The 24,628-nt window shown below is 44.0% G+C and overlaps 1 protein-coding gene across 12 annotated transcripts in view; it reads left to right on the top strand.

The window, feature by feature from the left end:
- Positions 1–24,628, top strand: part of CADM1 (cell adhesion molecule 1) — a 409,576-nt gene that overhangs the window by 367,043 nt on the left and 17,905 nt on the right. For 4 of the 12 annotated variants that reach the window (XM_066245191.1, XM_066245172.1, XM_066245182.1 and 1 more), the window contains 3 exons: positions 2,367–2,539; positions 7,070–7,150; positions 18,770–18,802. In XM_066245191.1, the coding sequence (XP_066101288.1) occupies positions 2,367–2,539; positions 7,070–7,150; positions 18,770–18,802 (287 nt within the window). The remainder of the gene's footprint in view (positions 1–2,366; positions 2,540–7,069; positions 7,151–18,769; positions 18,803–24,628) is intronic. The other 8 variants (XM_066245246.1, XM_066245217.1, XM_066245238.1 and 5 more) reach the window with 3 other exon arrangements.

Raw genomic sequence — 24,628 nt, 5'->3', positions numbered from 1 at the left:
AAGGCGGTCCATAGGATGATTAAATGGTGAAACAGGTCAGTGTTGGGGTTGGCACTCAAACTTTTAGAGGTCCCCAACAAGAAACGGCTCTGAGCTCCCTCTGCTTTCCCTGCACTATGATTTTTTTTTTCTTTTTTTATTTTTTTTTTACCTCTCAGAGTTTTGCTAACCAGTATCATTATCACCAGTTTCATATAAGGAACTTAGAACATCTTTGATAAAGCTTCCCCAAAAGCTCTGGGAAGAATTTTCCCCATTACAGCCAAGGAGTGACTAGGACAGGCTGGAGAGCCAGAGGTGCCCGACTGCTGCACCCTCTCCCCACTCCAGCCGCCCATGGTGTTCACCTCTCCAAGGATGAGAAATGGCTCCTCTCCGTCCTGGCCACTTGGAGTTCTAAAGACGACCTGTAGGAAGTAGGAGGTTGTCTTGGTCAGCGTTGCTTTCCTTCTTGTGTTTCCAGGTTATTTGTTTTTAAACGCTTCAAGGTTTGGCAGGGTGTGATCTTATCTCTTTGAACACTGCAAAAGATCCAGATCTTTCTTTTTGAAAATTGGTTGAATTATGCCCATGTCAGCAGCTTACCTCACTTCCAAAACAACCCAGAGGAGAAGAAAACATTCCCATGGGCCTCCTGTCACCTGCAATACCTGTATTCAGCCACATTAACCACATTTGTAGTCTATGGCTTGCTAACCTGTATCTTGTTTCTCCGTTTGTTTGTTTGTTTGTTTTCTCCCGAAGAAGGTACCGTATTCAGTTGAATGTGCCACGGGGACAGTAAATGGCATGTTTCCTCCGGGACATTTATGCCCGAGAGGGTGGGTGTCCGTCCTCCCCTCTCACACAGGAGTGTTGTGCAGCCAGGGGAGCGAGCCCGCACACTCTGCCGCGACTCCCGCCGACGTGTCACCTATTTATTTTCTCGAGAAATTGCATACAATAAAAATGGTAATTTAACTTGCCATTAAATGTGGTGCCTATTCTCAGCACTTCCCCTCACTGATTGTTTCAGCTGTCAAGCAGCAGGACATTAGGCCTGCTCGCAGGGCAGACCCATTTGCATTGCCTGCAAGGGGGACCTACGCAGTGCTAATTTTTAAATAATTCACTGGGTCATGATGACAAGCCCATGTGTAATTAAAGAGAAATTGCAGCTTTGCATCCCATCTGAAAATCGGGATGCTGCTCAGCAAGGCTTTGTTGGGGACACTCGTCACTGAGCCGGGTCTCGTGTCAGCTGTGCTCCCAGAGATGGCACAGGGAGCTGAGGGGCGTCGGCTCTGCCCTGAGTCTGTGCTGCCCTTCCTGTCAAGTGCAAGTGTCCAGGTGGCATCCCAAGCGTGGCCTTGGGCTCAGAGGAAGGCGAGGAGCTGCCTTGAGGAATAGGTGTAGTGTCACTGCGTTTGGAAGACACATGTGTGAGCAAATGTTGGCTCTGGAGCATCTTGGGAAATTTGCTTTTTCCTAATGGACACAAGCATGGTTCTTGAACCACTAAAACAAACTTGTCTCTGATGAGTAAGAGCCATCAGACCAAGGAGTCCACATGGTGATGCCCCGTGCTCCGTAGTAATTAACGCGAGAGTGTCCTCCTCATGCCGCGAGGCCCGCAGTGCACACACGGCAGGGAGAGCGTCCCAGTGTGTGGTCCTTGGGGAGCCCACAAGGAAGACATTTCACCAGGGAGCACCTGGGTCAGATGGACCGGGGCAGCAGGAGGCGCACTGGCGTGTTGGGTTAGAGGAGGGCAGACTGTGGGCAGGCCTTCAGGGAGGAACTGACTTCATCTTTCCACAGTGAGAAGAGATGATTTTTCAAACAGCAAAGCCCAAAAGACAGTGAGTGCTGTTCACAAAAAGCACTTTCTTTTTGGGAAACTTGAAATCCATTTAAATATCAGAAGTGTCTTCTCAGCAGGTGTGTTGGTGTGTCAGTAACCATCAGGTTAATGCATGTGTCACTAGCCAAGAATTTGATTTACCCCCTAATTAATGAGATGACTAACCATGGATGAGCTATGTCCTATCTGGACCCGTGTGAAACCCCCCATCAGGCCCTACAAATGGGGCATGTTGCTTATTTGCCAATTTGTTGAAGATAAATTAGAAATAACAAGACTCCGATTGGTGGTGTGTCGAAAGTTTTTTAACACTTAGGTCATGTTTAAAGAAAGTTATGTTTCCAAACAAATTTTTTGAAGACTTCACAGTTGTAATTCTGTGAACTTTAAACTATCTCCAGTGGGCCTCTTTAATTGTGACACCCGGCATGTGACACATTGTAATGAGTGGGCAAGAAGTCTGGTGCAGACATCCCAGTAGGACACACAAGTGCAGCCTGTCTCTCTCCCCTTCCCCCGGCAGGCCCGTGATGGTAACCTGGGTGAGAGTCGATGACGAGATGCCCCAGCACGCCGTGCTATCCGGACCCAACCTGTTCATCAACAACCTGAACAAAACAGACAATGGCACCTACCGCTGCGAGGCATCGAACGTGGTGGGGAAAGCTCACTCGGACTACATGCTGTATGTATACGGTACGTACGAGGGCCTCTCCCATTAGACACGTGTGTGTGAAGCTGCTCCTTGTGATTGCACTCCCAGAGCTTCTGATCAAGTTGAAAACCAAAAACCCTGGTTGTTCCCTTTAAGAACTTAAAGAAAGTCTGGCCTGAGGTGGACCTTGGTGTCTGCAGGAGGAGGGCAGCGGCCCTCCTCCCCTCGAATTAGGGGATTGCCCACCAGGTCGCACGCGCTGGTCATACTGTGTGGGGACGCTGTGTCCTTAGGCACAAGGTATGGAGATTATGTTAGAAATAATGGCTGCAAAATTCAACATTATGAATTAATGGCTTTTTAGCTTAGATAGTTTGTTCCCAGTGGTATTTTCCTGTGATACCTGAGCCAGCCTTTCTCCTGCTTTGATGAGAAGAATGATCCTATTTTCACCTTGAAGCTATTACTTTCCATGAAGATGTGGCAAGCCAGTAACTACTTGGAACAAATATAAGGTCTTTGGTAGCTGCTTTAGTGATCAAAAGATACCGCTTTAGATACATTGTTTTTTAATTTGTCTGCTTTCTTAATATTCTTTTTACACAATTGTTAAAGCATGTTTTATTCTCTAATCAACAAATATTAAGCAGCTACCATGTGCCAGAGATTTTAATCTTTTTTCCCGTTTACATCTTATTGTAAATTTTGTGTATGGTGAATATTCTCTACTTAGTGGAAGAGATCACTGCTCCTCTGGTCATACAGTGACAAATTCAATTTCTTCTTTTCAACCGATTGATTCTTGGTTAGTTTCATACCAAAAAAAAAAAAAAATAGTCATAAACTAACATGACACAAAATGAGTAACCATGGGCATGAAAATTCCAGTGTCTTATAAATATATGAACATGTGAGCACATTTCTTTCTTCATGTTGGCAGTGTAAATAACCCTACCATAAATGCTTACAGGTACACACATATGTACACATAAACATATATGGGGAATATTTATTTACACCATACTGTCTTAGCACCTGCTACTTTTCTTACGAGGAAAATAGGAACCACGTCCTTCTGATGAAATGGAAGCCTGCTTTATACCATATCTACATGGATATTAAAATGTAATCTTTAACCTGTACTCGAGGATTTTTTTCCCATAGTATAATGCAAAATTAAAGGATCACATCTAATCACCTTATCGGTAGGCTTCTGAGGAATGTTTTCTTTGCACACTGCCTGTGCTGTCTGTGGTCTGCACATCAGGGCATTAAGTTCCTCCCTCAGTTAAGGAGATGAAAGTGAAGGAAATGACTTTTCCGTGTAGTGTGAGGGGATGCCCCGGGTCCAGTTGACAATCCTCAGGGCCCCCCTGTTCCTCGGGCTGCTCACAGGCTGCTGGTGGAAGGGGTGGAAGGGAAACCCTTCCCTCTGCTTCTTCCCGCCCTCTGCTCTCTGTGCATCAGGGTACGAGCCTCATGCTAGTCCCTACATCCCTGTTCCCCAGCTTTATAGACTTGTGTTCAGCTCTTCTTTTAAACTGCAGATTTGAAAAAGCAGGGATAAGTTTCCAACTAGTCTGTTCTATGCTACCTTGATTCAGAAGAGTAAAGTATCTAGAAAAACCAGGTTGATTCGTTGCATCTACCTTCCTACACCTCGAGATGAGATATGTCTTATGGATCTGATGGACAGGTATATTTGAATAATTTTGGATACTAGCTTGTGGCTAGTACTTATCGAATGCTCACTTCTTTCCACGCCTGGAATGACTGGCTGTCTTACATGCACTGTCACCTCTGATCTCCACAGTATCATCCTGAGGTAAGCATTGATATTGCTCCATTTTACAGATGATACAATGAAGCTTAGAAAGGTCACACAACTTGTCCAAGTCCAAGAGATCACTAAATCAGAACCATGATATGCCGACTCCAAAGTCTACAGTGAAATTTATATCTTTCATGTGTAGTTCCTTTTATTTTCACTGCTTTCTAATAGAACAGTTCCCTCCAGTATAATACTGCTCTCTGGGAATTGACTCCCTGGGCCAGAGTGCGTTACCTGAAAGCCCGGTGACATAGTGATGTACCTGTTAGGCAGGCACGTCTGCATACACACATGGCCCCGGCCCTGCCATCCCCCAGACCGGACTGGGGGTCTGCTGCATCTGCCGTGTTCTGTCGCCCTCCCTTAACTCACCCTCTTGGCGAGCCTGGTAGTGGCAGGCTGGAATACTAACTTGAGGTGTTGCTAGTCTGTTAATAGAATGTTCTACCTTTCATAGCACTTTATGAACAAAGAGTTAACACACACCTATACAACGTCTAATGCCCTGGAAGGAACATCTGCACCTCAGGACTCCAGCTGCTTAGTGCCTGAGCCCGACGACTTTTCTTCTCTGGCCACCGTGTGTCAGACCTGGCCCCTCAGCATCAACTATGGAAAAAACAAAACAAAACATTAGCTGGGGCCTCCTACTGCTCTTATCGTTAGAAATGACCCAAGCATTAAGGTTTTACTGGTTAATAGAATCTATTTCATTTAGGTCACCTGAGCTGGATGTGAAGGACAACACAACCCCGGTAGTGATGGAAATAATTGAAGATGTGTGATTTTTCCACAGAGTGAAAAGAACTGATGGCCTGAAGTCTCTGCCCATATTAGTCTGGCCCAGTCCTTGCTTATAATCACATTTTCAGGTCCTTTTTTGTGGTATCATGGACTTCACGTATTTTATACCAATACTTTTGCACAAGGGTACCAAACAGCATTAGAGTCTATTGGGGGAGTCTCCCAGGCACAGGCTCTCCTCGTCAGTGGTAGATATTGTAACTGAGCCTGCACAGAAAGGCCACAGTAGCTCTCCGCATGCTGGGCGCCTCTTGGAGCAGCGCTGAGTCACCTACTAGAGGGAGTTGGAGGTCTCCAGTGCTCTGCGCAGGGACAAGCGCGCCTCACTCACAGCACCTACCCCTCAGCAGGGGGCGGTTGCATTCACGGGATGGGCAGCTCACAGGTGCTTCCCCGCTCATGTCTCCATGAGATAGGGTCTGAGGAGCAAGGCTGGCCATTCTGCCTGTTCTTCTTAAAAGGTAGTTTGAAATAGCTAACTTAATGATTTCTTCTTGGAGGAGAGTGAGGGTTTCTGTGTTTTGTTTTTACTAGATTCCTTCCTTCTAGAATCGCGTGAGGCTGTTTTAAACAATAGCTTTTAAACTTCTTGTGTCCCCAACTTAGATGAATAATGTCTCTCACAAAGTGCAACAATTTGCTGTTGATTCTTCACTGTCAAGTTTGTACATTTGTATATGTGTGAGAGAAAAAGTCTGTGAGGGACAGTAAAACCTCAGATTATTGGTCAATAGTAGGGATCATTTTAAGCAGACCTCACAACCAGGAACCAAGTTGTTTCCATAAACTTTCAGGAAGTTATACGAAACCAAGTAAAGGTGCAGTATATAATTAAAGTTTTGATGCATTAATTAGACAATCTGAGAGCTCACGTGGAGATAAAAGGACACCAGATGTGTCAGGGAGAAAAAAAATTGGCATGCTTTAGATAAAATTTAAAATCAAAAGCCTTCAAATCGTCTTGTGCTCCATTATAGCGGAATGATCGCTTAGTTCAAAGTCTTGCTGATAATCTAACACATTCAGTTTGATCATTGGGGCTTAGAAATTTTTTTCTTCTTTCATATTTGCCCTTCCTTTTCCCCAAAAATAATTTTTGAGGTGATAGAGGAATATACAGTTATCAAACATCCAACAGGATTGATTCCCTTTGGGATTCCTGATTTTGAGGGATAAAACTCATTCAAACTCAGTTCTTTTGTTTGCAAGATGGAAAAACAATCTTTCCATTTTATCATTGTCATCCATTCAGGTCAAGCTCTTAATGTGAGCAAAGACAACTAACTTATTAATATTAGAAGCTGTAAAATTTTTCTGACTTTTAAAATGTAAAATCTCCATAAAAACTTCCCATGCCTGGAACTTGATTATTTCGTGGTGACAGGCTCTCTTCTTTGTACGGAAGTCTGCAGAGTATAGAAGTTGTGTTATTCCCTCCTGGGATGTACTGACGGAAGATGATGAGGTTAACACTCAAGGGAGCCAGGGAGCAGAAGCACAGTCATCCTTGGCCGATAAGAGCCCTTCAGATAGAGCGGCGCCATCTCCTCCTTCCTCCCTTCTGTAAAAGTATACAGTGAAATGACAACCACTGTACCCTCTTGGGTGCTGAGTTCATTTAACTTCACCTTTGAAGCTGGGCTGGGGTGGGGGGGGGTGTCATGTGTTTTGATTTTTCCTCCCTTTTCTACTTCACATGTCTTCAGTTCTAATTCACTTCATTAATACGAATCTTTTTGCTTCTTTCCTTAGTTCTTCCAACTAAGGCTTTGGGATATGATTAGAAGACATAAGTCTTTGGAGGGGGGAGCCTTTGGTTTTAAAAGGGGAAGTCATCAAACAAACATCTCAGTGTCCTCATACCTTTGTTTTGTCATTACTGATCATCGTTATGTTCAGCATTGTGGGTTTGATTTTCCTTTTTTTTTTTATCCAGATCCCCCCACAACTATCCCTCCTCCCACAACAACCACCACCACCACCACCACCACCACCACCATCCTTACCATCATCACAGGTATGGTACCTTCATTACCACTGAAAATGTCCTGAATGTATATTGTCTTTCTGGTGTATATAAAAAAGAACCCTAAAAGTTCCCTTGAAATCCTTGGGACCTAATTGTTCCTTTATTTTGGAACTTCAAAGACTGTGTTCTTAGGTTGAATCTTAAGGACCTCAGAAAATCTTTATCATTCAAGCATTTAACAGTAGATCAAATATTTTGCAGCTCACCCATGAGAGAATTCTTTTCTAAGCATCATTACTCAAAGCCAGTGCTAGGGAACATGGCGATCTGGCTCTTAGTGGACACGCCAGTAGCTTCCGCTTAGTCGTGGTTGATGAGATGGTAAGTATTCTGGCTTTGGAGCTTCTCCTGGCCTCGATGTCCTCTCAGTCCATGTGAAGGAAAATGTACTTCCTCTACCATGTCTGCGTGGGCCATGTTCCCAAGTGCGTCATCATCCTTCTGCCCCAGAGGGCACCTGCTGGCCGTGGTGCTGCCTGTTCGTGTTGCCTGGGTGGTCACCAGGGATCAGAGGGAGTCCCTGTCTTTTCCATGCCAGGCACCCACACACCCCTTGCTGCCATCAGTTACATGTCGGAGGGGTGGGAGAGGCACCACAGCTGTGGGAACTCCGTGGCTTTATGTCTTTGGATTATCTGAGTCTCTTATTCAAAATGAGATGCACTGTCCATCATTGCTGATTGCCACTGAGGGTGCAGGGTGCCATCCACCCCTTCCTGGGTGCAGGGTTCTCATACTGTTCGATGGTGCTTGTCTGGAGCCTTGGTGTGTCCTCTGTCCACCAAGGCAGGAAGGGCTCTGACTGTACCATGTCACCTAGACATGCAGGATCTCCTTAGGTGAGGCTTTCACCACGCATTGTTTGCACAGAAACACATACACATAATTATTCTATGAGAAAAAGACCTCTCTAAAAAATAACTTTTCTGTTGTTCGGTGAGGTTACAAGGTCTCTCTAAAGCTGTGGGGCCAGGTATATAATCCTAACACTGGACTTTCTTAAAAACACTCACCGGTCTACTCTTCATTCTTCATGTGTGAGTCCTCTTTACCACCCTAGACATGTCCCCATCATCTACGTTGATTTTCTGGGGACATTTCTAGTTTTCACGGGAGCAAGTGAGACAGATAATGATAAAAATTCAAAGTCTTCAGTGAAGGAGCAGACCTCGTCCATTTATGAAATACAACAGCAGATTGTCTAAACTGTTCTCTTTACGTTTCTAAACGTGCAGTGGAACAAAGGGGACTTGAAGCCACTAGTGAAGATTTTTTGGAATATTGTTGATAAAAGCATCAATGCCTTCATTTAAAACCTGAAAACCCATCGACTGGTTTTTATGTCTCACTCTGAACCTCTGCTCTAGCAGGCTGCTTCCTCAATTCTTGTCTATGTGTATTTATTTCTGCTTAGCTTTTTTGTAGTTCTTCTGCTCCTCAAGTCAACTCAGATTGTCGATATAGTGAACAGAGTCCTCCCACGTCTTGGGTCATTAAGTACCATAAGGACGTCCTTCCTGGCTCTGATTCTCAGAGCAGCCATGCTCTCAGTTTGCCATCCTATCAACTAGGTCTTTCAGCTTGGCTCATTTCTTACCTCTTCCCCAGGTGGTATATATACCCAGTCAGGAGTGAGCTCTGTGTCACCAGGTTCCCAAAGTCCCCTGGTAGCTGCCCTTTGGCTGCCTGTGTCAATGATGTCACCCCTTCCCCGCTGTCCCACATGCAGGACCTTTCGGGGCACCCTGCAGTGGCCCACGTCATCTTTGTGCAGGTCGCCCAGCTGTGCCCTGCCAGCCCTGACGACCGCCGGTTTTAGGGGGTCCGTGCATAGCTGGGCAGGCTCGCTGCTGCAGGCACCCGGGGCCTTCCTCACTCTGCGAACACCACGGCTCTCTCTGTGTGGAATGACACTTTGTGTCCGGTGGCTGGCCTCTCATGAGCATGGGCTTTGTTTTTGAAGACCCTTCTCTGCGCTCCCTGGGCCTCCCTCACCGTCTGTCTCAGAGCTGCCAGAGGCGCCTCAGGGCCCGGCTCCGGGTCCCTTGCTCCGGCTCTTCTCACGGCCTCATGCAGCCACAGCTCAGTAGCCCCAGTTCTTACTGCAGAGACTTCATTTACAAGGAAATTTAAAATAAATAATGCTATATTTTTCTCTACATCAGAGGAACTTTTAATAGGGCCTATCTTGGTTTCTCTCTCTCTCTCTCTCTCTCTGCTCCTGGCCTCTCAGTTCAAGGTAATGTAAGATGATCCCTCGTAGGCTAGGCGCACTTTAGCCTCCTGATGTTAGCAGTTGAACCCTCTCTACACACAAAATGCATTTGTGGTAATGAAGTCTCAGACTCTCACTGGCATAGCCAAGGGTAGTTCAACTTAAATTGCCACTAAGACTACAGTGCAGAACCTGTTGTCTTAATGGATTATCTCTTACATGCTTACTGTGTCTTTTTTTTTTTTTTTGTATTTTTCTGAAGCTGGAAATGGAGAGAGACAGTCAGACAGACTCCCGCATGCGCCCGACCGAGATCCACCCGGCACGCCCACCAGGGGGCGACACTCTGCCCACCAGGGGGCGATGCTCTGCCCCTCTGGGGCGTCGCTCTGTTGCAACCAGAGCCACTCTAGCGCCTGGGGCAGAGGCCAAGGAGCCATCCCCAGCGCCCGGGCCATCTTTGCTCCAATGGAGCCTCGCTGTGGGAGGGGAAGAGAGAGACAGAGAGGAAGGAGGGGGGGAGGCGGGGAGAAGCAGATGGGCGCTTCTCCTGTGTGCCCTGACCGGGAATCGAACCCGGGACTTCTGCACGCCAGGCCGACGCTCTACCACTGAGCCAACCAGTCAGGACCAGGCTTACTGTGTCTTAACATGCAGTCTTGTATGTATTTATCTTGCCCAGAAAGTACACCTGTGGCATTTAACATGTGCTCCTTTCCTCAAACAGATTAAAGGTTATGGAGCTGAATGATTCCGGACCCATCTTAAAGGTCCAGGCTATCCCCAAGATTTAGATTGCTTCCTAAAAAAAAGTTCCAAATGGAACCTTGACAAATGGGTTGCTAAATTAATTTCCACTCCTCTCTTGCACTATTTGGTGTGTTACAGCCACCATTAGCCTTAAAAGCTTCAATAGCTACATCCAATGACAGTAACATAAAAACCTAAGCTTACAAAAGAAGAGGAGGAAGAAGCCCACAGTCCTCTTTATTTCTTCCCATTCAATAACTGAAACCCATTTCCCAGGTCAGAGTTTCATTACAAGAAAATGCACTACATGCAATAGAAAAATATTTTTAAACTGAAAAGGTCATAGTTGACTTCTGCTTCCCCTGAAAGGAAATATTGCATTGTTATCTTTTATCTTCTGTGACAAGAATAATCAAATGTTTCCCCTTGTTAGGGAGGCAGATTGTCACTGAGTTCCCGGTCACCCAGCTCCCTCTAACTTCACCCTGGAGACCTGCGGGAGAGGACTTTTAAACCCACTCAGCGTCACAGACTTGGTGGACAGGGGCAACGGGGCGTCTCTGTCCTCCTCTGTCCTACATGGGGCAGGTGTTCTGCCTAGGAGGAGTGGCACCCTTCTGTGGAGGAATATTTGCAGGCTTTGGAATACCGAAAGGACTATTTGGTGTCTTTTGCCATGTCAGTATTGTTGTGGCTTTACAAGCATAAAAAGCCACTAATATCATTGGAATCTCTTTCCAAATAAAAGTATGCGCAGACACACACACACACACACACACACACACACACACACCTACCTGCGAGGGATAGATAGCATTGGGATGGGAGCCATGCAGAGGTCCAGTGTGATTTGCTGTTAGATTCTTTGGTGTCTTGTTACCTTACGTGTACTTTGATATCCTGACCGTATATTTATGTTCAACGATTATTATTGGCAGGCCCCTACCCCCCCCCCCTGTCATTTTAATCACGTCAAGTTGTCTGTGTGGTTTCATTCATGGAGATATATACTATAATGCGGAAGAGCAAACTGCATAATTTACATTGCCCCTGGAGTGCTCTGTTAAAACAGAGACAGCGAGCTGTTGCAGGGGTGAGAAGCTTTCATGCAGATTCCTCTCTGAAACCAGAACCAAAGGAAAGCCTAAAAGCTGCCGGGCTTGGGGGTTTGAAACTGTCTTTGAAATTCGTTGAGTTTGTGTATCAGGTGTGCATAGAATGACCTGTTTCCACATTTGGTGATAGCTTTCGCCCCTGTCTGCCATGTTGATCAAGCTTTTTCCTTTAATCGCCTTAGGAAAATAGTTTGGGCTTCCCTCTGTCCTTAAAGCACACCTTGTCGTTTCTGTCTGTTGCCTTCTGCGTGAAGGTGCTCGCTGGGGAGGAGCTGGGAAACACTGAGCACTCCGTCTGCACACCCGCAGCAGCACACAGGTAGAACCTGGGCCAGGGGAGTTCCCCCTGCGGGTCATGCTCTCCAGACTGCCATGAGTCAAAACAGTGAAAGCACCTTAGAATAATAAATGCGTAGCTATGGGGCCGGATTCAGAAGCACATTTAATAACCCTTTATGAAAATGAAGTAGGGCATTTCTAAATGAGTTTTTCTCTCTTTTTTAAAGTACATATTCATTAAATGCTTTTTGTTGTTGTTGTTTCTAGAAAAGGAAAATGGCAAGGTTTTTCATATTGGTATTTAAGAGCTCAAACCCCGGTTTTACCTTGGAGAAAGTGAGTCCCACCCTAGGGCTCACATTATTATTATTATTATTATTATTATTTGGCTTTCATAGTCTAATATCATAAGCTTTTTCTAAGTGTAATGTGGGTCAGATCACATAAATAAATAAAGTGAGGATGGCCCTTCTCCTGCAGCAGTATTTGTAGAATGTGCCAAGTCAGGAGCCTGCGACAGCGCAGCACATTCTCAGTGTCTTCCACAGGAAGGAACAGTACGCCCGAACCAGAGACGGACTCTAAAGTGACCATGAAAATGACCGTACCGAGCTTCCCTCAGTGGAGAGCTGTTAGCTGTCCAGGGTCCTGGCTACTGATTCTTACTCTGTGCTCTTGATGTTGACGTGGTGCACAGGCTGCGTGTGTGTCCGCTTTTAGGGACACATGCAGTGCAGATCGAACCCCCGTGATGTGTATAGCACTATGTAGTGCTACGGAGCCAGCAAAGTCCTTGAACTACTTACAGCATGGCTGAGGAAGGAATTGGTTATCCACACTGGAACTCACTAACAGGAGACACTGTGGTTAGGGCTGATGTGATGGCATGGGCAGAGGCCCCAGGAGAGTGCCGGAGGAGAAGTCAGATTTGGTCTGTGTTGTCAAAGGATGGCAGGGGCTCCCCCTCGCCTTTCAGGGCCTCATGGGCGAGCCTTTCCTCTAGTCTGTAATCATCCCAGTAAGACCCTGGGTCTCCTTCCCCTGGAGTAGTGCCTCCCAGTCAAGGGCCCCTGACCTTGAGGGATGCTGGGCAGTTTCTGGAGACATTTTTTTAGTTGTCACAGCCAGGGGTACTGATGGCATCTACTGGGTAGAGATCAGGGACACTGCTAAATATCCTCTAAGGCGCAGGACAGACCCCACAAGAAAGAATTATCTGGCCCAAAATGCTGAGATTAAGAAATCCACCCTACAGGGAACCAGATTTGAATTTTGTTAGGGACCTCGGTGACAGTCTCATTCTGGTGAAGAAAAAACCTTTTTTTATAGAGACTTTGGGAAATAAGAAGTCAGAGAGAAAGAGCAAGATTGGCAAGCACAGTGAAGGAGAGATGGTAGAAAGAAAAAACATAAGAAAAGAAAGAATGGCATTTTAGAAACTGAGCCCGAAGGCCTATCTTTACTTCAAGCATCTGTCTTCAGTGTGCATGTGTGTATTGTGTGTGTTATGTGTGTGTGTGTCCCAGGTGTATGTTAACCATTGTCACTAAAAAATACTCATCTTTCATCCGAGAATGTTCACGGAATTGCCTCTCCTCTGGAGTTGGCATCCACTCCATTAAGATGAGTTTTTATTCACCATTTATCGAGTACTTACTGAGCGTCACTGACGTGCCAGCAAGCCCAGAGACAAGAATGTTCTCAGGACACCAGACACGCTCATGGGCCACACTTTTCTGTAATGAGCCACCTCTTCTGGTTTTTCCCCAAAGTCCACAACCATTTTGTTCATACCGTCTTAAGTGTATGCATTTTTATTTTACTGATGATTATAACCCCACTGCAGTTAGCATCACAGCCAATCATTCTTTGATCCACAGTGATTTATGACGGAATAGGAGAAATTAGAATACTATGGTGATGAAGCTCATCTGATTCCACCTTTTAAAAAAAGAAAAGAATAGAAAGTGAGATTTTTTTCTAATGATACTATCATAATTTCCATACTTTTCTGCTCCTTGCTTAAAGATAATTCAATAGATAAAGATTTGACATGGTTCCATACTGAAGATGTATCAACAGTGCAAAAAATACTATCAATACAGGTTTCTCAGGTTTAGAGAGTGATAGTTGGAGCTATCTCAGTCGTGGGTGATAAGGATTTGGCCCAAAGGCCCCAGACCTCCAGTGTCTAACAGGAGGTGAAGATTAGCTGTGGCCACCCCTTCCCTCCCTCCACCACCCTGCTCACAACGCCCTCTTCTCCTACCCCCTTGTCCTCCCCCTCCTGCGCCCCACCTGACACAGGAATTGTTTTTCCTGTTAAATGAAACCATCATACAGATTCCTAGTATTTTCAGAACATCTGGTTTTCAAATCAAAGGCTCTCAGGGGCACAGCGGCACTAGTGAACAATTCTGAAGAAGCCTTTAACAAACTTGAAATTGCTTAACCCCGGCCCCCAAAAGCCCACTCCCTTCTTGCTGCTGGTCTGCAACACAGTTTCTTCACTCAGAGGGCCGAGGACACGAGGGGCAGAGAGAGCTTCGTTGTAGCCCTCCGACCTGGACCTTGTCACTTGGGCTTTGTTCTTGTCCACTTCCCCCACCCCGGAGAAATGGGAGTTTCATTAAAGTGTAACATAGATGGAAAGAATTAACCAGGAAACCAGTAGAAAATAAGTTTTGAAGTTTAATTTTTCCAGCACGTATTTTTGCTTCCATAAGGTTTTGAATAAGTCAAAATAAACAAAGGTAAAAAAAAACACTATATGTAATATATATATTGGCCGGCAGAGCACGACGATAAAAATAGAATTGTCAGGGGGCTTCCTTGCCTGCCCTAGTGTCTAGATTTAAAGCAGTTCTATAACACAGACTGAAGGGGAATTCAATTAAGAAAACCCATTGGCTCCTTATTGACTTTCGTTAAGGAAATAAACTGGGGGAAACTGTATTAAAATATGTATGGACTGCTTCGTATGCTTTCATTTAAGCTTATGACAGTTGGAATGGAGGAATTTAAATTCTTTACAATTAAGCTCTGCTCCGAGCAGATTGGGTCCTCTGGGTTATTACACTGCGTGTTTTCTACCATACACCCTACTCACACCCTGCCCTCGCCCCCTGCAAATGCAGCCTCACGGTGAGTTTGTGCATTGCAAAGCAGGAGCGCCACAGAGCCATCAGAGAAGAAAAAGTATTTAAGGTTGTGAATTTAATTTTGCTCTAGGATTTTCATTTTCATTTATGGCCCCTGTTGTGTTTGAGACCACGGACTAATTTATGGATTAGTTTTAAAGCCCCAGCCTGTCACACTCAATGAACAATTCTAAGTTGGAGAGAATCCATACAAAAGGATTAGAATGTGCCACAGCGGAGCTCACACAGGACTCAGCCGCGTATTGCCCAGCTGCCTCTCAGGCAGTAATTTTTTTCCTACTTGGTTAAATGGCTAGTGTCTCTAATCTCATGCATTGTCAAAGCGCCTTTTTCTTTTGTAAATTTCATGTACCACAACATGGAATATAGGTGGTATTTAATTTCATCAAGATAGAGTCCCATTAACTGTATGGCCAGGAGACTAAGAAGAAAAGTCAGTATTTAGAGAAACATGTATCTTTCCAATAGCAGTGAGGGGGTCTACCCTTGGACACCTGGTTTGCTTATACTCCTGAAACAGCTACAGAGTGACTACTGAGAATATACACACTTCCTGGGCTGTCAAGAATATGAGTTATTGTTTTGTGTCAACCATGTAAAATAAATGTACAATAAATTTGCCCTCCTTGTAATGTAAATTAAACTAGAGAACATAGCGTGGCAAAATTTTATTATTATTATTATTATTATTATTATTATTTAATTTGTTAGCAAGAGAGAGGGAGAGACAGACAAGAAGGGAGAGAGATGAGAAGCATCAACTCGTAGTTGAGGCACTTTAGTTATTCATTGATTATATTTCATATGTGCATTGACTAGGGGGCTCCAGCTGAGCTAGTGACCCCTTGCTCAAGCCAGGGCCCTTGAGCTTCAAGCCAGCAACCATGGGCTCGTGTCTATGATCCCACACTGAAGCCGGCAATCCTGTGCTCCAGCCAGCGACCTTGGGGTTTTCAAACCTGGGACCTAAGCATCCCAGGTCAACACTCGACCCACTGCTCCACCACCCTTCAGGCTAGGTGAAGCCTTTTTCATTTTTAACCTTACACCACCAGCTCTATTCTCTATGGCCACTCTTTCTCAGGGGCCTCACTCAAAGAGGATTCTTTAAAGGCAGCAACAAAAGGAAGTTTGTAAAAGCCTTTGTTAAGCAGTTAGGCGCTTTTATTTTTCAAGGTAATTAATTACAGCATATCTAACTTATATGGGAATTTTACTATTTGCATGTCTCCTGTTGTCCACTTAGAATGTTATAGAATGATATAGTGACTCCACAAATTGATGCACGGGGTGGGTTTGCACATGTCTCCCATGTTCTGATTAAGATATCCTTATCCACCCTCAGTCACAGAGGGCGCTCCCCTGAGAGCCGGGGACTGTGGTTTCCGCGTAAAGTCAGTGCAGTTGTGAAGGAGAATTAGATTCCGTCCCAGCACTCTCCTGCTGGGAGCACAAAGTCACTTCTAAAGAATTTATTTTTAATTCTTTACTTGAAATAGCCTCTGTTCAGCTAGCAAACCTGAGGCTTTTAGAGCCATGGAATCGGTGACCCCGGGGTATGCTCTCAGTCTTGTTCTAAACCGTGCAGCCACCTGTGTTTCTGCCACCGTCCACTCCTCCAGACCGCTCGCTGTGGTCTGCTGTTGCCAGCTGCAGAAACTGTGGTGTGACTTGAGTGCGTGTTTGCCTTCTCCTGCGTTTCCTTCTCAACATCCCTTTCCCCTCCCCTTTTGGATGCAATTGATGGATTCCATCCCCAGAATGGAGAAGCAGGCTGCCCTGTGAGTTTTCCATCCCCTGTGTCCTCGTACCACTCGAAGCTGATGTCCGGCTGCACCTCCTTTAATTTCATCATCAAACCAATGAAATGGTGTGACAGGAAAACAGGAGATTGGGGATCGCTGTGAGTGCTGAACTATTGTATCTAAGGATGCTGACCTTTAGGTTTTACTCGTCCACCGTCTTTCATTTTACACTAACGATTTACCTGTAAAAATAAAGCATATTAGAAGTGCTACTACAAAAATAATGAGCTGAAGTGTGTGTTTGATTTTTAATTTTGGAAAGGAGCCATTGCCTAACTACAAAATGTGTTAACATGCATTTCAGTGTTTCGGTACAAACATACATTTGATTTTGCCTTTCACATTGAAAGCACCTCAGACTTAAGCCTTGACTTGGATGTTCAAAGTAAGAAGTGTTCACTGTGTCCTGAGAAAGCCGGTGTAGAGATGTTCCAACTGTACAATTTTCGATGTTTTTTTATTTTCATTGCTATTTTATGCACACAGGCTTTACTTGTAAGTATCATGTTGCTATGTGGTGTATTTTATGCTTTTCCTTCCTTCATCTGTTCTTCAAAAACCCAGCTAAATGTTAAATGAAGCTACAGTGGACTCTCAGACTTCTGGTAAAGTCTCCCTCCTTAGGAGGGGCTCTAAAACTGTGGTGGTATTGGGTCCTACAGAAAGTATGCCAACTGAAGGGGAACACTGGTGTGGTTCACGTGTCATAGTTATAACTAAGAAGCACCAGGCTCATTTGACCAAAAAAAAAACAAAAAGTTGTGTTTAGCATATACCAGTGCGTTTAAACATTGCCTATGTTGAGTCCAAAAGAGTCTTTTGAAATCTCCAAAACTCATGACAATAATTACCAGCTAAATGGCTGCACTGCAGAACAAGGACAGGCATCGGCTCGCAGCTGCAGCCAGACCCCACTGCAGCTCAGGATGCCAGCTCACGCCAGAGCCACCTCTCCCTCGCAGCTGAGGGAAAGGCAAGAGACATGCTTGGGAGGCGTAGCCTGAGAATTGAAGCCTAGCCAGGTGGATAGACATTGCTATGAAGTTGGCAAGAAGAGCGGTGTCAAAATGACTCCAGAAAAAGAATTTCATCGTGCATTTTGTTAGATATTTATTCCACTTCTCCTCTAGCCAAAAGTAAAGATATTTATTGAGCCCGTTAAGGAATGTCCTGTGAAGAGGAGTGAGTAAGGCAGGCCGGGTTCTGAAGCCCGGTGGAAGAAGGAGAAAGCTTGAGCAGTACCAGAACTAGTAGGAGACAAACCACATTTCACTCCATAGCAGGTGCATTTGTCAGTGAAAACAAGTCATGTTCCCTCCTCACACAGCCACGAAGGCAGAACTCCTGACAGCTCACAGCAGTGAGTGTGGGTCTGAACTGTGAGTAAAGGGTTGGCTGGACACTTTACTTTTTGGAGTGTCACATGATCAGAAGTGGCATTTGGCAAATTGTGTTGACTTGGGTGTTTCCAGGACATACTCCTGCTCTTAGATTGTAACATAGTAAGATCTGCAGAGTAAAGAATAGATTAATGGGTTGTCTGTGTTCATGCCTGCACGTGCGTGTGTGTGCGCATGCGTGTGTGTGTGTGTGCGCGCGCACGTGCATATGTGTCTATCTATAGAAACCAACCTGGAAACCTTTAATATGTTCATTCCCATGGCCGCCTCGTTAATTGAACTTTCCAGCCAAACTCTGCTGAAAGAACACACCAGACAGAATCCTTGAACCCATACATTCACCCACGGGCATCTGAGCATAAGCCATAAAGGATCCATAGTGTGCAATCGATTCAGTGAAGCCTGATTGGCAGTCAGGACCCTGCGTGCCTGGGTGGGTTGAGTTAAAACAGAGGCAATGTTTGAATGTCTGAATCCGTGGTTGAGCCAGCTTCTGACCGAGCTATTCTGTCATGGGGCTGAGCCCTGATGCGTGAAGAGCCGTCTTCCAGTCACTGAGTTTGCACTGGTGTTTCCCATCACTTTGCATGTCCCCCCTGACTACTGACTAGCAAGTAGATGTGTACTGGCAAGACCCCCCAGAACCAAAGAATTGACTGTGTTCCTCACGGGCTCGCAGCTTTGAGCTGAAGGCATGTCTTGAAAAACAGTGCAACTCACTTCAAATGCTTTTTGCTTTTCATTTTATTATTGCTTGTCACGCGATGTTCTTTGAAAGCTTGCTCATATATTATCTGTTCCATTTTTTTTCCATTTTCCCTTTTTTTGCATGCCGTTCCTCCTGTTTCTTCCCTTCCTCCAATCCTCTGTTCCCGTCTGTAGACACAACGGCGACGACAGAACCAGCAGTTCACGGTTGGTATCACATTCCTGTTTATCTACTTTCTCAGCACGGCTGAGAGGCAAGGCAAGCCTGGGAAAAAGAGAAATGTAGTCTTCAAGGGCAAACGTGTTTCGAGTGGGCTGATCTCAGACATATACTGTATTTTTTAAAGCCTTGAAAGATGTTGAGTCTTGTCATTTCTGTTGTGAGTTCAGTAGCCAATCCGAGCTTCCGTTGCAAGCTGCCGTGAGGCCTCCTCCTCCCTGGCTGGCTGGCTGGCTGGCTGGCTGACTGGCTGGCAGGCAGGAGTTTCATTGGCAGGTACTCTTTAGTTATATAACCCACCAGACACTGAAATACAAGAGACTTACAGATACTAAAATTTGCCTAAAAATTGTAGCATCTCAATTAAAGGCCCAGTTGCTTTCATTGTATAGTCTAGAGTCCTGGGTACCTTTTGAAGAGAAGTCACTTGTATCTCTTAGTAGTTGAGACTGGAGGTCAAGGAGGGAGAGTTGCTATAAAATTCATGAGGTGGTGGTGGGGAAGACCACTGCTCTCCTTTTAATGAAGCCCTTGATCATGTTTACCTCCACAGCCCTGTCCTGGTTCACCCTTAATCTCTGTGTGTCCATAAAAGTTTGTGCTAACATTTGGTAGGAAACAGCTCCAAACCTAGGAGGACACCATATGTGTATTTTAACAGCCTAAACTGGGGCTTTTAAAAAAATCATTTGTGTAGAGGTATGCTGTAAGAAAAATATTAAAAAGTTAAGATGTTAACCAAAAGATGTTAAAAAGTAAAGCTCAGAATGGGGCATGGGAAAGCCTTCTCCTAATTTCACCACTGAATTATTAGGTTGGAATAAGTCTATTAACTTTTTATGTCTCTCCAATCAGAAAATTAGAAACATGTTTCATCTATAGATTACTTTATTACTTAGCTCAAATCTAACCGTGCCGATATTGTGCTTGGAGACAGATGTGCTAGTTTAAAAAATTGGCTGAATTTTAATAATTGAATCCGAGGGAATTATTTGGTAAAGGGCCTTCTTAAATCACTTTGCATGTTGTGCAGGGTTGAAATCTATCATTTAAATGACAAGAAATGATCAGGCAGCCCTGAACCGTTTATTCAACTTTTAGAGAAGCATCTCTTCCTAGCACAGACCGGCTTTCCTAAATAGACCTGAGGATTTACCCATTGGAAATCTCTAAGCAAAGCCTGTTCTATGTGAGCTAGCCTTGAAGGTCAGGCCTTGATGCTTGGCTGGTCACCCCCATATTTAGACTTGCTGATGAGGAATTCTAAGAAAGCAAAACACACTTAGGTATGGAACAATATAGCCCTCCTCCCCACCCACAACTCCTAGCTCACCCTGCCCTTTCCTGTCATTTGCACAAAGGGAAAAGTTCATAAAATAAGTTAAAGGGCCAAATACACTGACAATCATGAGAAATCAATTAGGTGTGAAAGTTCCACTTTCTAAGGTTAATGCCCCATAGTGCTTGTTACGTCTTGGGCATTGCACTCCATTAAGTTTAGTTATTTGTAGGTTTCATCATTAATTGAGTACTTCTGACTTTTATCGATTATTCTCAGAGCTTTAAGGCTATTTTAATGTAGTTCAAGAGATTTTGTTCTATTCTTTTTAAGATGCTTTAAGTTCTGAGATTCCTATAATTAAGTCCAGGGTCAAACGTACCATAAGATTCCTGAATTCTGTGAAATCTTTGAAGAAATATTGATCATTTATCTCCTAAGGCTCCAGAGTTCTCTTTTCTAGGTCCCTTCAATAAAGTCCATGTACTGAGGTAACTCTAAATGGACGTAGGCCTTGGAGGTGAGTGGGGTATTCAAAGTAGGAAGTATGTTCCTGTCCTAAAAAAGAAGTTTACTTAGGGGCCAATCCTGATTTTAGGACATGGTTTTTGGTCAGGCTTTTCTCTCTGAAGGAAAAGGGAAGGTGACCTCCGTGTGTGGGATAATAAAGAGACACTTGGAACCAGGCTGTATGCAGGCGTCCCCAAACTATGGCCCGCGGGCCGCAATGTGGCCCCCTGAGGCCATTTATCCAGCCCCCACTGCACTTCTGGAAGGGGCACCTCTTTCATTGGTGGTCAGTGAGAGGACCACTGTATTTGGCAGCCCTCCAATGGTCTGAGGGACAGTGAACTGGCCCCCTGTGTAAAAAGTTTGGAGACCCCTGCATCCCGCTGGCAGGAAACTGGTCTGTGTCCTATGAGCAGCACCACTGTGACTAGTTCAGTGACAGCATGTTAACCAGCAGTGCCTCTGGGATCTTACTGACTGGCAAGGCCTGAGACCTATATCTAGAACCAAGAAATATGGGGAGAAAAAAAAAGAAAGTAAGAATGACCATACTATATCATCATAGTAAGATATATTACAATCATACACATGATTTCTTAACAGCAGGAGGAGAGAAGCAATAACCAAGATGGTCTTCCTGTAATACTTTTATGAATACATTCTGCCACTTGTCTAAATTCCTGTAGCATCCTCTCAAAGAGGCAGACCACTGTTTTGAAGAGCATCTCTATAGCCCGCAGCGAAGAGCTTTAATGAAAGCCAAACTAATATTTAGAATTTTACTTGACAGAGGGGAAAAAGTCTTTCAGGTCAGTTGTCAGGATAGAAACAGTCACAGGAATATGGTAGAAATTCCAAAGTAGGGGCCCAATTTCCAAAGAAATGAAGATACAGAGCTGATTTCTTTAAGTGAATTATGGCTAAAACCCAACGTTTTCTGTGCAGCAACTAATTTGACCTAGATTCATTTGAGAATCATCTTGTGATGTTCACTATGGCAATCTGGGACTAATATATATATATATTGGTTTGAAAACTTGGCAACGTAAATGACAAGACTTACTAGGTCAGCCAGTTGTGACCATTTTATTGATCTTAACATTTTTTATACTGGATTTTCTTCCATATTTCTCTTTTATAAAAGGAAAAAGAAAACTAATTATAAAAAAGCTCTCCCATTGAAGACTCATTAAAATATTTTATTCAAGCTTGTGTTGCTAGAGTATGTATGAAGTATACCAGTTGTTAATATATGTTGACCATTTGTTCTTACCAGTATCTGATTGGGATAATAAGCATGTGTTGGAAGGTTAGAAGTGCATGGGCATGATTAAAAATCAAATGGATTTTCTCCAAAAAGAAACCAAACAATTCAGCCACAGTGTGTTTTTAAGGAGCTAAAGATAAATATGAGTGTAAAAATGCAATTTTTAGACTAGAGTGACCGAAAGGATTTTCTCTAAATAAGTGTCTTGAGCATTTGTGTTTTTGGAGCTCATCCTTGAGGCCTGGACAGGAAGAATCCTGTGTCATGTGTGCATGTTGAGCAATGCAAAAACACTGCCCAATCCTGGTACCTCCTGGTCTGAACTTGAAAGCAGAAATGATGCATGAGTGACTTAAAGCACGGGTGGTATTGTCGTCACTATGGTTATTGGTGTGTGGGTGCGTGTGATGGTTTTTGTTTGTTCAAACGTGGGCTTCTCTGTAAGTGTCTCGTGCCTTGTTTTTTTCTGCCCTGTGTGTTCCCTCCCCCACCCTCACCCACCTCCCTGTGTGAGGTTTTGGGTGACAGCATGTCCATGGTCTGGAATAGTGCTTGTGCTTTTGCTGCACTGCAGTCAGCTGGCTTCCTCGGGGTTGGAGAACTCTCTCTCTCTCTCTCTCTCCCTCCCTCCCTTCCTCCCTCCCTCCCTGGCTCCCGCGCTCGCGTGCTCTCTCTCTCTCTCTCTCTCTCTCCTCTCTCTCTCTCGCACCCCCTCCCTCCCTCCTATATAATTATTTTAAAATCTAACTGTCATTTTGCTTTCTACCTCTTGATACATTAGATGCCGATGACCTCATGAACTTAGATCTCCCAGATGAGTTTTTAAATAGCTTTTAATTCAGTGTGTAATTGTGGTAAGACTCAAACTTGGAACTTTCAAATGATCTTTCACTTTCACTTTCACTTTCACTTTTGGTTTCAAAATGTTTATACCCCAGTCCAGTGCCCTTAGGTCACTACCCCTGGAATCCCCCTTTCCCTGATTTCTTTATAAGCAGTGCAAGCCATGATAGAATTCTGAAAGCATGTGAAATTCTCACCTTACTCTCCAATTGTGGGGAAATTCAGAAGCCCATTTTGTAAAGAAAGAGAGCCAGCAGTGCGCATTATTACAACCTCTATGTCCGCCATCTGTGTATGCACCTCTGTGCACACCTCTCTGTGTGAACACACAACAGTGGCATTCAAAGGCTGTCATTCAGTCCCGGGACTCTGCAGACATTGTGTGTCCTACTCAAGAACAAAGCTAAAGAGGTTTACGAATGGCTGCAGGACCTGAAGATTGCGTTTCAGCCTTGAATTGCAGTTTGGAAACAATGTGGTTAACAGCGTGAACCAAATTTCTGCTAATGGGAAGAAGGGGAGAACTCTCCACAAAAGCTGACAAAGCAGGAAGAACAGGATGACTGAGCTTTTAGATTAAAACTACCGGGGCTGTCTGAAATCTCTTATGGCTGGTGATGGAAGTAACAGTTTCCATAATATGGCCAAGTGAGCTGATGTATGCCGATTAGGTAAGAGAGAGACCATCTCCTACTTTTTTTTTTATAGTGGAAATGGTTGTAGGGCCAGTAGGCTAAGTTACTGTTTCCTAGAGGTTTTATGTGATCATTCTCTTTTGAAAATTTATTTTTAAAAAAGAAAAAGGATTAAAAAAAGAAATCCTGATGAACTGAACCCACAAATATTCAAATTTTATGTGAGCTTGAATTTATTTAAATATATCTAGGCTTTCTTACTGTTTCTGATTTTTGAGGTTTTCCTTAACTTGGTTTAAAATCACACCACTTTTATAAGCCAGTGATCTACATTGCAAGGGAGCAGTGACAGGTGCCTAAGTGCCATCTGAAGGGACTTAAATCACACGCAGCACATGGTAGCACCATGGAGCAAAACACATAGTGCATATAGTAAATTATGGTGTTTGCACCTTAGGACTTTACTAATTGCTCAAAAAAAAATCCCACCACGTGGACCCAAAGTAAACTTTCATTTGTTTAACAATATTTAAAGAAATTTGCTGAGTACATTCTACTTAGAAATGATGAAAGGGCTTTAATGGATGATGTGAATGTTTAGAGAAAACTCAAGAAGTGCTTTTCTACTTTTAAGTTGTGAAGGTTCCTTTCTAAGCATATTCTCTGCTTTATAAAATGCATTTTGTCTTTTTCTTTGAGAAAATGAGAGGTGTACCATTTTTAACATGGAAGAAAACTACCTAGGTCAAAGCAGTTTTAGAAGGTAAATTTTGCATGTCGTCACTTGTACACTCAATGCTTCAGTAAACTCTTCCTAATTATATTTATTCAGAAATTATCCAACTTGAGCAGAGCACTCTAGATTCATAAAATACAGTCGTGCAAAAACAAATTTAACACCACTAATATAAATGGCTTTCAGATATAATCTGAGCAGTAGATTCCAGATGACTTGGTATATTTTAAAGTTTATGCCATTAAAAACGACAGTTTTGTCTTTAATGAGATGCATATCAACTGTCTATTGTTTTTAATGGGAAACTGCATATCAATGATATTTCATAAACATATTTGTCTTTATTTTTTAAAATTAGCTTTCTAATGCTCTCTCCAAGGAAACAAGCCTTGAGCAGCAAAGCTGCCTACTTGAAACATCCTTGTTTAATACGGTTCAGTGGGCGCCGAGCACGTATGTAGAATGCTTTGATATTTATTGGGCCACGCAGAAGTGAGGGATTAGCCTTCTGAGAACTGCAAATTCATAATTAACTACAGAGAA

The sequence above is a fragment of the Saccopteryx bilineata genome, chromosome 1 (genome assembly GCF_036850765.1).
Source record: "Saccopteryx bilineata isolate mSacBil1 chromosome 1, mSacBil1_pri_phased_curated, whole genome shotgun sequence".
Lineage (NCBI taxonomy): Eukaryota > Metazoa > Chordata > Mammalia > Chiroptera > Emballonuridae > Saccopteryx > Saccopteryx bilineata.
The sequence above is the reverse complement of the archived record's forward strand: the minus strand, read 5'-3'. Positions and strand labels throughout refer to the sequence as shown.